Source organism: Dreissena polymorpha, chromosome 11, assembly GCF_020536995.1.
Source record: "Dreissena polymorpha isolate Duluth1 chromosome 11, UMN_Dpol_1.0, whole genome shotgun sequence".
In the NCBI taxonomy this organism is placed as follows: Eukaryota; Metazoa; Mollusca; class Bivalvia; order Myida; family Dreissenidae; genus Dreissena; species Dreissena polymorpha.
This window is the reverse complement of record NC_068365.1, coordinates 81,615,547-81,628,107: the sequence shown is the minus strand read 5'-3', so window position 1 is coordinate 81,628,107 and position 12,561 is coordinate 81,615,547. Positions and strand designations below refer to the sequence as shown.

Below are 12,561 nucleotides of genomic sequence, written 5' to 3'. Positions count from 1 at the left end.
AATGCGCATTCGTTAAATCCCCTGACTGAAGCAATACATTTACAGCATGGCTGGTGAGAACGCAACGATTTCGTCATTGCTATGCCATGCTGTTGAATTCAAATAATTATATTTAATTTTAGTCAGCGTGTGTACACTACAATTCAATACACACCCACTTCACAAACGCGACAATATGCACATCTAAATCTGGATTTTAAATGAGTCGGATAAGTGTGTTTTCAAAATGTATGAAATCCATAGGAATGTTACGTCCTGCTTTTATAAAAGCCTTTTTTTAACTATATCATAATTTTCCCTCAGGTCTATCATGTTTACTTCTGAGACCAAGATATTCTTACAGCACACCACACAACAAAAAGACCAACACAGACTACAGCAAAATAATTTATTAGCACTTTAGATCTTGTTGAACGCTACAACATCCACTGACTGCACGTGGGATTCAAAGGCTGTGATTTCCTCTTCCAGGAAGTCTGTGCCAACCTGCAACAGGCAAAAGAGTGATCAGTCAGCCATTTAATCTTTCCCACTCAGAAGCCAAGGAATTTTTTCTAATCTTTGAAAAGTAGTCTTGCCCCTCTCTCTCTCTCTCATTTTAAGAAAAATTGTGAAAAAATGAGTCCTGAACTGTTCAAAATTGTGAAATTTTAGTCTCAAACTTTTTAGAATTTTAAAATTTGACTCACAAACTTCTTTTAATTGTAAACATGTGAGCTTTGAACTACTAAATTATTTTTTTTTTTTTAAAGAGCCATCTCTTAGCAAGAAAAAACAAGAAACCGTCGAAGACGGGTGATGCTCCCCCAAAGTTTTTTTTGTCACAATATTGCACTATATATTCAGATTAAAGGAAACGTCTTGAGGTGCATAACTTTGTACAAAATAATACGATGGATGGTTTAGCAACTTAAAAATTTCAAAGGGCCATAACTCTCTAAATAAATCATCTAACCACAACCCACAAATAACATGCGCATCTCCTCAAGGTAGTTAAGCTTCCCATAAAGCTTCATTGAATTCCAGTCAGTAGTTGGGGGGACAAGAATTGCACTATATGTACAGTTTATAGAAAATTTCAAAGGGCCATAACTCTGTGAAAAATCATCCGACCAGAACCGGCTGATAATATGCACATCTCCTCTTGGTAGTGAAGCTTCCCATAAAGTTTAATTGAATTGCGGTCATTAATTGCTGAGAAATAGCCAGGACAAAAATTGTGCACAGACAGAAAACCGCACGGACAGACGAAGCAGCGACTATATGCTCCCCCCAAAATTTTTGGGGGGAGCATAAAAAACATGGAAGCAAAGTAAAAATAGCTATCAACAACCAGCATAAAACCAGAACAGCCTGCAAGTAACTCGCAGTCTGTTAAGGTTTTAGTATCTAAGGGATGGAAATGAAGCCTTTTAAACTTGAATCCTTTAAGAAAAGGCCACTGTCAATAAATTTTATTTGTAGGGCGACTACGAATGGGTCAAATTGCCTTTATAATTATTCAAAAATGTGTATTACTTCCAATTTCATGAGAATTTCTGGGTTATGTTAGGCCATGTGCATACAGTGTTTTTGTCCCAAATTTAGGAATAGGACTGGGGCACTTTGAATTGGGATATATCGCGTTGTTTTGACTTAAAAAGGGCAATTGGTGTTGTTGTTTTCTGCTCAGAAGTACTTTTAAAATGACAAGAGGGCCATGATGGCCCTGAATCGCTAACCTGACTCATTAAGATCAGATGAAAACTATGACCTCTATTGTCTACACAATGTTTTTCTATGATTTGACCTAGTGACCTAGTTCCTGACTCTAGATGACCCAAATACAATCCCAATCCAGATTTCATCAAGATAAACATTCTGACCACAGTTCATAAATATTGGATGAAAACTGTGACCTCTATTGTCAACACAAGGTTTTTCTATTTATATGACCTAGATTTTTACCCCAGATGACCCAAATACAATCCCACCCAGATTTCATCAAGAATTCTGACCAAATTTCATAAAGGTTGGATGAAAACTGTGATCTCTAATGTCTACACAAGGTTTTTCTATTATTTGACCTAGTGACCTAGTTTTTGACCCCAGATGACCCAAATAAAATCTTAACCCAGATTTCATCAAGATAAACATTCTGACCAAATTTCATAAAGATTGGATGAAAACTGTGACCTCTATTGTCTACAGAAGGTTGTTCTATTATTTGACCTAGTGACCTTGTTTTTGACCCCAGATGACCCAAATACAATCCAAAACCAGATTTCATCAAGATAAACATTTTGACCAAATTTCATCAAGATTGGATGCAAACTGTGACCTCTTCTGTCTACACAAACAAATTGTTGACGGACGGACGCACGGACACACGCAGACATGCACAACGGACGCCGGACATCACACGATCACATAAGCTCACCGTGTCACTTCATGACAGGTGACCTAAAAATATGTGTCGGAGATAAACATGAACAGTTGTGGTTAAAATCCCATAGAAACAAGGGCTGTTTGTAAAACATGCATGCCCCCCTATATGGGCTATAAGTTGTAGTAGCAGCCATTGTGTGAATACGTTTTTTGTCACTGTGAATGGTGGTGGTGGTGGTGTAGTAGTAGTAGTAGTGGTAGTAGTAGTAGTAGTAGTAGTAGTAGTAGTAGTAGTAGTAGTAGTAGTAGTGGTGGTAGTAGTAGTAGTAGTAGAAGTAGTAGTAGTAGTAGTAGTAGTAGTAGAAGTAGTAGTAGTAGTAGTAGTAGTAGTAGTAGTAGTAGTAGTAGTAGTAGTAGTAGTAGTAGTGGTAGTAGTAGTAGTAGTAGTAGTAGTGGTCCCCGTAGTAATAGTGGTGGTGGTGGTGGTGGTTGTGGTAGTAGTGGTAGTACTAGTAGTAGTAGTAGTAGTAGTAGTAGAAGTAGTAGTAGTAGTAGTAGTAGTAGTAGTAGTAGTAGAAGTAGTAGTGGTAGTCGTAGTCGTAGTAGTAGTCGTAGTAGTAGTAGAAGTAGTAGTAGTCGTAGTAGTAGTAGTAGTAGTAGTAGTAGTAGTAGTAGTAGTAGTAGCAGTAGCAGTAGCAGAAGCAGTAGCAGCATTACAAGACCAATACTTAAGAATGATCAAATGGGAAAGGTAACCTAGCACTGGCAGTAAATATGGGGCTCATTTACAGGTCAGATTTGGAATCTCTGCTGTAAAATGAGATTTTGAATGAATTAAAGGGTGGCAAATCTGTAATAAAAAGAACATGCATAAACCGTAGTTGTTTCCCTTGTTTGAACCATGCTAAATCCTTACAAGTTTGGAAAGAATTGGATGAAAAATTTGGACTTTATTGCATAAACACCATTTTCTCAATTCAAGGGGAGGTAATTCTGTACTTCATGGACCAATAATGCTCATTTTTTGTAGGGTTCGTGTCCTCATTGATATAAAGACACTGTGCAAATTTGGAAAGGATCGGACAAAAAATGTGGAAGATTTTTGAAAGTTTTCACAAAATAGGCAAAAACGAATAAACATGCAAAGTTCAACGAGCTCCTGCGGCCATGTTTTTTGACGAATCAAATTTCTTTGAACAACTTTTTCAGGGGAGCCTTCAAAGGTCATCCCTGTGAAATTTTTTGAAAATCTGATGAGCGGTTTCTGACAAGAAGATTTTTTAAGGTTTTTACCATATATGGTCATGGCGGCAATCTTGGTTATGTGATCAAATTTTTTTTAACAATTCTTTTATCCCATGACCTAGGGATGCTCCACATGAAATTTAGTTGAAATTGGCTCAATGGTTTAGTAGAAGAAGATGTTTACAAATTGTTTACAGACAGACAGACGGACGGACGGACGCCGGACGCTGAGTGATCACAATAGCTCACCCGAGCTATCGCTCAGGTGAGCTAAAAAAAAAATGTTTGAATATTTATGAACTTAGGATAATTTTATTGAGCTCGATAGGGAAATGAACTTAATTTTGACATTTTTTTAACAATATTTCTTTTTCCTTGGAATCCTTCAATTGGGAATTATAGGCAGTCATTAGGGGAAAATATACACTTATAAGATTTGGATTGGGTCAATTTGCATACTGGTATACAATTAGATTCCAGCCCAGCAGCACATTACGGTGGTTCTACATACCTTGTCATCCTCCACAACACAGCTGATCTGCAGCTTCTTGATTCCGTAACCAACAGCAACCAGTTTGCCTGCAATCACACGAGGCACATTACAGTGAAATACATTATAACAATTAACTACAGGATAATTGATTAGACAAATTCATAACTGAACAGCAGTGACCACTTTGGTATTGTTGACTTGACACAGTTTTAAAGTTACATAGATACTCAAAATCAACGAATATTTCGCAAAATATTTCATCACATAAAGTTAACCCATAAAAAATCAGTGTTCCTTATAGCAATAGCCATAATTTCAACGCTAGATGGGGTCAGGTAACATAGAATTAACGAGATATAAAATGCTCATTTTTGTTTTTGTGCGACAATATATTCCATATTAATTTCCTGCATAGATGTCCGAAAATTTACAGGCGAACACAAGACTGGCTTCGGGCATTCATGTTTCCAAATCTACCCAAAGCCAATCTCACGTTCGCTTGTAAAGTTTGGATAGCCTAGCTGGAAATTCACATTGAATTTACTGTGACACAAAAAAATACCGAGCATTTGTATCGCATTAAATCAATGTTACCAGACCACATTCGCCGTTGAAATTTTAACTATTGCTATAAGAAACAAAGATTATTTATGTGTTAATTTAATTTTTCCTACTATTGTACGAAATATTCGTAGATTTTGAGTGTTTATGGGCTTTTTAGTGTTTAAATTTACTGTTAAAACCATTAGAAGTCAAGAACCTTGAACTAAACTGACTTAGAAGTCTTAAAATCAAAATTTAATAATTTTCATTTATTTTTTGTGTTTATTAAACACTTAACACAGTATTTCATTTTTAAATCTTTACCAAATAGTTATTTGCTTGGATTTTTTTGCCATATCAACAGTATTACAGTCATATTACAGCGGTCAGTATACAAACTCACACTTTTCCTGGGTCAGCAGGTTTTTAAGTACTACGTACACATACTCATGCCACTAAATGACAACTGTCCTACTTTAGTCAAAGGAGGGGGATAATGGCCGTAAAAATGATTTAATGACAAGACGAAACAAGTGACGTTGCTGGGCCAGGATTCAAACCCCCCAAACCTTTATTTGTAGTATGGCAATCTACCAGTTGAGCAAGCCTCCATGTTCTTAACCACACAAAATAGATATGCTTAAAGTGTCATCCAAGATTAGCCTGTGCAGACTGTGCATATGCATTAAGCCCAGTTTTCCAATAGCATTGCTCATATACAATGTCACACCAGAGCTTTGTATTACTATGTAATAAATCCTCTTACTAGTTTCCCACAGGAACCCGTCAGTCTGTACAGAGCAGACCTAGGCCTCCAGTTCCCCCATGTATTACTATGTAATAAATCCACTTACTAGTTTCCCACAGATGCCCGTCAGTCTGTACAGAGCAGACCTAGGCCTCCAGTTCCCCCATGTATTACTATGTAATAAATTCTCTTACTAGTTCCCCACAGGTGCCCGTCAGTCTGTACAGAGCAGACCTAGGCCTCCAGTTCCCCCATGTATTACTATGTAATAAATTCTCTTACTAGTTCCCCACAGGTGCCCGTCAGTCTGTACAGAGCAGACCTAGGCCTCCAGTTCCCCCATGTATTACTATGTAATAAATCCACTTACTAGTTTCCCACAGGAGCCCATCAGTCTGTACAGAGCAGACCTAGGCCTCCAGTTCCTCCATGTATTACTATGTAATAAATCCACTTACTAGTTTCCCACAGGAGCCCATCAGTCTGTACAGAGTGGACCTAGGCCTCCAAATCCTCCATGTATTACTATGTAATAAATTCTCTTACTAGTTCCCCACAGGTGCCCGTCAGTCTGTACAGAGCAGACCTAGGCCTCGAGTTCCTCCATGTATTACTATGTAATAAATCCTCCTACTAGTTTCCCACAGGTGCCCGTCAGTCTGTACAGAGCAGACCTAGGCCTCCAGTTCCTCCATGTATTACTATGTAATAAATCCACTTACTAGTTTCCCACAGGAGCCCATCAGTCAGTACAGAGTGGACCTAGGCCTCCAAATCCTCCGTGTATTACTATGTAATAAATTCTCTTACTAGTTCCCCACAGGTGCCCGTCAGTCTGTACAGAGCAGACCTAGGCCTCCAGTTCCTCCATGTATTACTATGTAATAAATCCTCCTACTAGTTCCCCACAGGAGCCAGTCAGTCTGTACAGAGTGGACCTAGGCCTCCAAATCCCCCATGTATTACTTTGTAATAAATCCACTTACTAGTTTCCCACAGATGCCCGTCAGTCTGTACAGTGCAGACCTTGGCCTCCAGTTCCTCCATGTATTACTATGTAATAAATCCTCTTACTAGTTCCCCACAGGTGCCTGTCAGTCTGTACAGAGTGGACCTAGGCCTCCAGTTCCTCCATTTATTATATGTAATAAAGCCACTTACTAGTTTCCCACAGGTGCCCGTCAGTCTGTACAGAGCAGACATAGGCCTCCAGTTCCCCCATGTATTACTATGTAATAAATCCACTTACTAGTTTCCCACAGGTGCCCGTCAGTCTGTACAGAGCAGACCTAGGCCTCCAGTTCCTCCATGTATTACTATGTAATAAATCCACTTACTAGTTTCCCACAGGACCCCATCAGTCTGTACAGAGTGGACCTAGGCTTCCAAATCCTCCATTTATTACTATGTAATAAATCCTATTACTAGTTCCCCACAGGTGCCCGTCAGTCTGTACAGAGCAGACCTAGGCCTCCAGTTCCTCCATGTATTACTATGTAATAAATCCACTTACTAGTTTCCCACAGGAGCCCGTCAGTCTGTACAGAGCAGACCTAGGCCTCCAGTTCCTCCATGTATTACTATGTAATAAATCCACTTACTAGTTTCCCACAGGACCCCATCAGTCTGTACAGAGTGGACCTAGGCCTCCAAATCCTCCATTTATTACTATGTAATAAATCCTATTACTAGTTCCCTACAGGAACCCGTCGGTCTTTATGAACGGACCTTGGCCTCGAGTTCCTCCATGTATAACTATGTAATAAAGCCACCTACTAGTTCCCCACAGGAGCCCGTCGGTCTTTACAGAGCGGACCTTGGCCTCGAGTTCCTCCATGTTGGTCTCGTCATCCCACGGCTTCACGTCCAGAATGATGGAGCTCTTGGCAATCAGCACCGGCTCTATAATCAAAGTGTTACATATTGCAGTGGTTTTTTTTTTCACCATTTGGGGAATGGGGCCGGGTCCCTTTGGATTGGGAAAAATCGTGGTGTTTTTACAATAATTCAGCTTATACAATCTTCAGATAACATGCAGCTTTTGTGCCCAACCGCCAAACAAAATTGCATAGAATGTTTAACATGTCTGTATGTGAGTGCCTATTTGTTTGTATGCATATGAATTTATCAACTTGGAACTGTATTTGATAAAACACGGTTATCTGTGTAAGTAAAATTTAGAAGAACAAAATAATGCTCTTTTAAAATTTTCCTTCAAAGTTGCAATACCTTACTTATTGTTAACTACAGAAGCAACATTTTAAGCCTATTTTTATTTAAAATGTTAATTATTTGCCTTGGATCTTACAGTCTATTGCTTAATTTAAGTCTTACAAGGGTTAGACACATTTTAAAGTTCTGGGATTACTGGGCTTAATGCATGTGTGCTGTGTCCCTTTTATAGGTATTTTTTTGTTTAAATGAAGACTCATATAAGGAAATACTCCAGTTTAGGCAGACATTGTTGTCACAGATCAGCCAGAAAACAAAATCCAAGGTATATGTTGCCTACTTTTCTCCTTCTTGGCAGCGTACTCAGCCAGTCTTCTCTTGGTCTCCTCATCATCTCCATCGTCATCATCCCCGAACAGATCGTCACCAAAGTCACTGTCCTCGTTATCATCAGCAGCGGCAGCAGCACCGCCACTACCACCGTACTGGGCCAGGGGCTTGGCAACACCAGGTAAGCTGTGTGCATACAACATGGCTTAGGTGAACTTTTAGCATTTAGCCCCACATATTAGCTTTAAATAAAACTGATGATCATTTACCATCTTTGGTCCTCATATGTTAAGTGAAATCTTAAGTACTTTATGAACATTTATGTCTTGTAATGTAATCCTATTGTTCTCAAGGATAAGTGACTATTTGGAACAAGGATTTGAATTAATAACTTGTATACTGCATATTGTTATATAAGAGCTGGTTAACATGAAATTTTGCTCACAAGTCATAACAAAAATCAATGCTTTATACAAAGTTAAATCATTTGATCCAGTTCATATACTGAAATTGATTGCAAACTTACATTTAAAGTTTATTTGTTTAAATAGTTAACTGTCTGACATATACACTGTATCCAATATAACGTGCACCGTTATAACGCCAGGGGTTTTTATCTGATTTTGGGGACAGGCCTGGCCTTTTATGAGGGGAAAAAAATTGCGTGAAATGCCCGATTTGGGGGGAAAAAATCACGCAAAACGCCGGATTTTGGGGAAAATAAGGAAAGTCTTAAATTATCAATTTAACATATTTTGCTGTTTTTAAAACAAATTCAAGGCAACAGATAATTTAATTATGCAATATGTTATATTTTCTACACTGGATCAGGTTAAATTATGTATTTACACGGCCGTTAATCACGCGCGCCACCTCTTTTTTGCGATGCATTAATAAATGAGCCAATGCAACTTCCGAGGTGGCGCTCAGGCCCGGATGTTTTGAAATTTCATGGACAACTTTACAGGGTGATTAGGTTTAATATGTTTGTACTGCATATTTCGCATTATTTTTAAAATTGGGCAATGTAGTGCGATTCAGCGAAGATTGAGTCGTCAAAAAATGTACAGACACGTGCATTCTCAACCCATTTAAAAACGTGAGAACCTTTATAAGCTGTGGCATGGTGGAGTTTAAAAAGCATTCCGATGAGTTTTTCATGTGTGACGAGAAAATATCCACCCAATTAAATCGCCAACGGCATCAAACGATTGCGTACAACATACATTAGATGCTGCATGCACAAAAATATTGGCTTCTTGCCGACGTAGTAGATAATTTTGCAGTTTTCCAAAAGAGATGGAGCCAATGCTTAGGAGGTGGCGCTAATGATAGGAGGTGGCGCCAATGCAGGATGTTATCAATTAACAGTCGTATCGAAATGACATTATCACATGACGCAGATTTGATAGATAATGATATTTTTTATATTAAATTTATTTTTCAACGTACATACGAAGGCCCAAATCTTTACAGAACATAAACTTAATATGTAATAAATATAATGTAGTTTTTTTTAAATATATAAGTGATCAACTCAATTAAGAAGTCACCAACATGAATGAAACATATTGTACGGTGTATACCAACAATTTGTAATACTCAATCAAACCAATAACTTAATGTTCAATATTATCAAAATAATTCATCGACATCAATATTTGTTTACAGTATGAAAGTTCACGAAATAAGTATAAGATAACACTTCTTCTTGAAACTGTGATTTGTGGCCGTTAATCCAAATGCTTAATTTACTAAAAGACCAAGGTCAACAAATCTTAATTAGGCTCAGTTATGTTGTTTTTCCCAACTATTAACTCCAAAAAATGAAGATAGCTCGGTCTTTTTCCGTTCACATATTTGTATAAATCATGTTAAATGTTGTTATATTACAAAGACGATCGTTTAAATCCATCAATACATCATTAGAAAACTACTTTTTCTAATTAAAACGCACAACTCAAATGAGCTGAAGTAGACAACTTACAAAAATAATGTAAGTCCTGTAAGCGTAATAGAAACCATAGCAAAAAAATATTTCACTTCAAATTAGCTATAAATGCGCATTGGTGCCACCTCCTAATCTGAGTGCCACCTCCTTGGCAATGGCTCCATCTCTTTTTGAAAAATATAAATTTATCTATTAGATCGGCTAGAAGCCGACGTTTTTGTGCACGCATTAACTTGTACAGGTTCAAAGCAATCGTTTTATGTAATGAGCGATTTAATTGGCAGGGAATTTGCTCGTCACACAGGCAAAAGACATCGATTTGCATTTACGAATTCTACCATGCCACAACTAATAATGGTCCTCACGTTTCCAAATGGGTTGTGATTGAATGTTTCTGTACATTTTTAGATGAATTTATAATCGCTGAATCGCACTACATTGGCCGATTTGTTAAAATACTGCGAAATGTCTTGAAAATCATATTAAACCTAATCACCCTGTAAACTTATCCGTTAAATTTCAAAACATCCGGGCCTGAGCGCAACCTCGGAAGTTGCATTGGCTCATTTATTAATGCATCTCAAAAAAAAGGTGGCGCGCGTGATTAACGGCCGTGATTTACAGTTAAAAAAAAAATAATGTTTTTTTTTAAGGGGAAAAAAATTAAAGTCTGGGGGAAAATTTACTTGCTGAGGGGAAAAAAATCCGAGGGAAAGGGTTGTTTTTTGGCGGGTCCCAAAGAAAGAAAAAAAGCCCTGAGCGCGGAATCCAATACAATGCGGGTGGGTCTTGGCTCCCAGTTTTTCTTCAACCTTCCATTTCAAAATGAGAAGAAACTATGTAGTATTTCAAAGCTACAAACACATGCTCCACTGTGTGAGCCTCAATATGCAGTCTTAGCAGGCTTTTCTGAAATTTGCAAGGAAGTCTCTTATCAACAAAAGTCAAGTGTAGGTGGTAAGTGTCAACCCTTTTAAGCCTGTGTAGACTGCACAGTGTAATCTGGGATGACACTTTACGCACATGAATTATGCCAAGTTTTCCCAGAAGTTTGCTCAACTTACCTGTCTACACCTGATGCATATGACTTGATGTGGTTGTACCAGCGGAGGGCATGCAAGAACTCAGCCCCAGGAGCTCCAGACATGGCCTTGAACACCACAGTGTCTGCCTGGGAGGGCTGGAATCTGTAAACATTCACTACCAGGTCATTATGCCAGCAGGAATTAATTAACTTACTTGTTTGCTATAAAACTATAAATTAAATCAAAACACAAACGGTGTTGTTTTATCGAAAAATGCCCTTACTTTTTACTGAGTTTGATATCAGTACGAAAGTCGAAACGCTACTTTGTTACCAAACATAGTGGGTACGAAAACCACATTTTTTAAGCATTAAGATTTATTAATTTAAAAATGTTTACATTACCCTTCGATGTAACTTTTGTCGGCCAAGTAGTCATCGAGAGCCTTAAGCCCAGTTTTCGACTTCAAATCTCCGAAACCCATTGTAGTTGATAATTATCGCTGGCAGAAAATTCAACAACGTGTTCCCCAAACCGGTGCGACAGTAAAAAGACCGTGACCGTGAACTTGTCCGCAAAATAGACTGACCTTACTTAAAGTCGTACCACGTGTAAGATTGGTCAAAATAATGCCCATTTTTTTCTTAACAAGAGCTTACAGCTAAATTTCGGCGAGGAATCACTCTGGAATGTTATGTCTTCAATCGCATGCTTCTCGGGTGTTGATATGATCCTAAATTAACTTACAATTTAAATAATGAACTAAAAATATCATCTGATATTTTATTAATATTATTTTCACGATGATTTTTTTTATTAATGTCGTATAAAGTTATTTTATTTTTATTGACGGCACGGGTAGTGGCAATATTAAACTTTTCCTTCATCACCACTATACTATACTAAAATGGCAAATCCTATTCAAATGGTCCACAAAGAGCAATCATTACAATTAAAGCCAATTTAATTTGTCGGAGACATCATATGATCCACCCGTAGAATGATTCAATTAAACAAGGTTTTGACATTTATGTAGCTGAAATTGGCATTATGAGCAAGCAATAGAAGCCCAGAACAAATATTATTGTAACAATGTCAAATTCTGATATATATTAAGTGTGAAACATGTCGAAAGAGCGCAGTTATGTTATGTTTTTTAAACTTTGGAGTTGGCAAAAATATTTTCATTTTGTAACTCTAAGTATTTAAAAATATTTATTTATTTATTTTGTATAAATAATTTAATCATCACTGATATATTTTACATAATGTTTCACCGAATAAGATCAGATGTATGTGTAATATACATCTTATGTTAAAGCATGCTAAAACATATAAAAACTGAGCTATGTTCGACTAACATTTGTATATAATTTCATCCACTTGTTGCACGAGTTTTACTATGCCACTTCAGTAGATTACTTTTATACGCGTTTATATGTTTAATAGGTTAAAGAACGTAGGTTAATAACTTAATTTTTTAAGCATTTTAATATATTATAGGTCAGTGTCAGATTGATATCGTCATTTTACCATGAATATCTAAAAAATGATCTCGATATATTGAGCAGTGTATACTGTTTATTTAGTAATAGTGACCTTCACTACCCCGTACACAATCCTTAACGCGATCGTTTCATAAGATAAATATGACCGTGAGTCACCAAAAACTGATACACGCGAAAAA

The 12,561-nt window shown here is 37.4% G+C and overlaps 1 protein-coding gene across 1 annotated transcript; it reads right to left on the bottom strand.

The window, feature by feature from the left end:
• Positions 1-374: 374 nt before the first annotated feature.
• On the bottom strand, positions 375-11,446 carry LOC127851443 (elongation factor 1-beta-like). The gene is made up of 6 exons (XM_052385216.1): positions 11,279-11,446; positions 10,914-11,036; positions 7,909-8,084; positions 7,173-7,298; positions 4,124-4,191; positions 375-486 (listed from the first exon to the last, which is right to left on the bottom strand). The coding sequence occupies exons 1-6, from the start codon at positions 11,356-11,358 to the stop codon at positions 400-402; spliced, it is 660 nt and encodes a 219-aa protein (XP_052241176.1). The 5' UTR covers positions 11,359-11,446; the 3' UTR covers positions 375-399.
• Between the last annotated feature and the right edge of the window lie 1,115 nt (positions 11,447-12,561).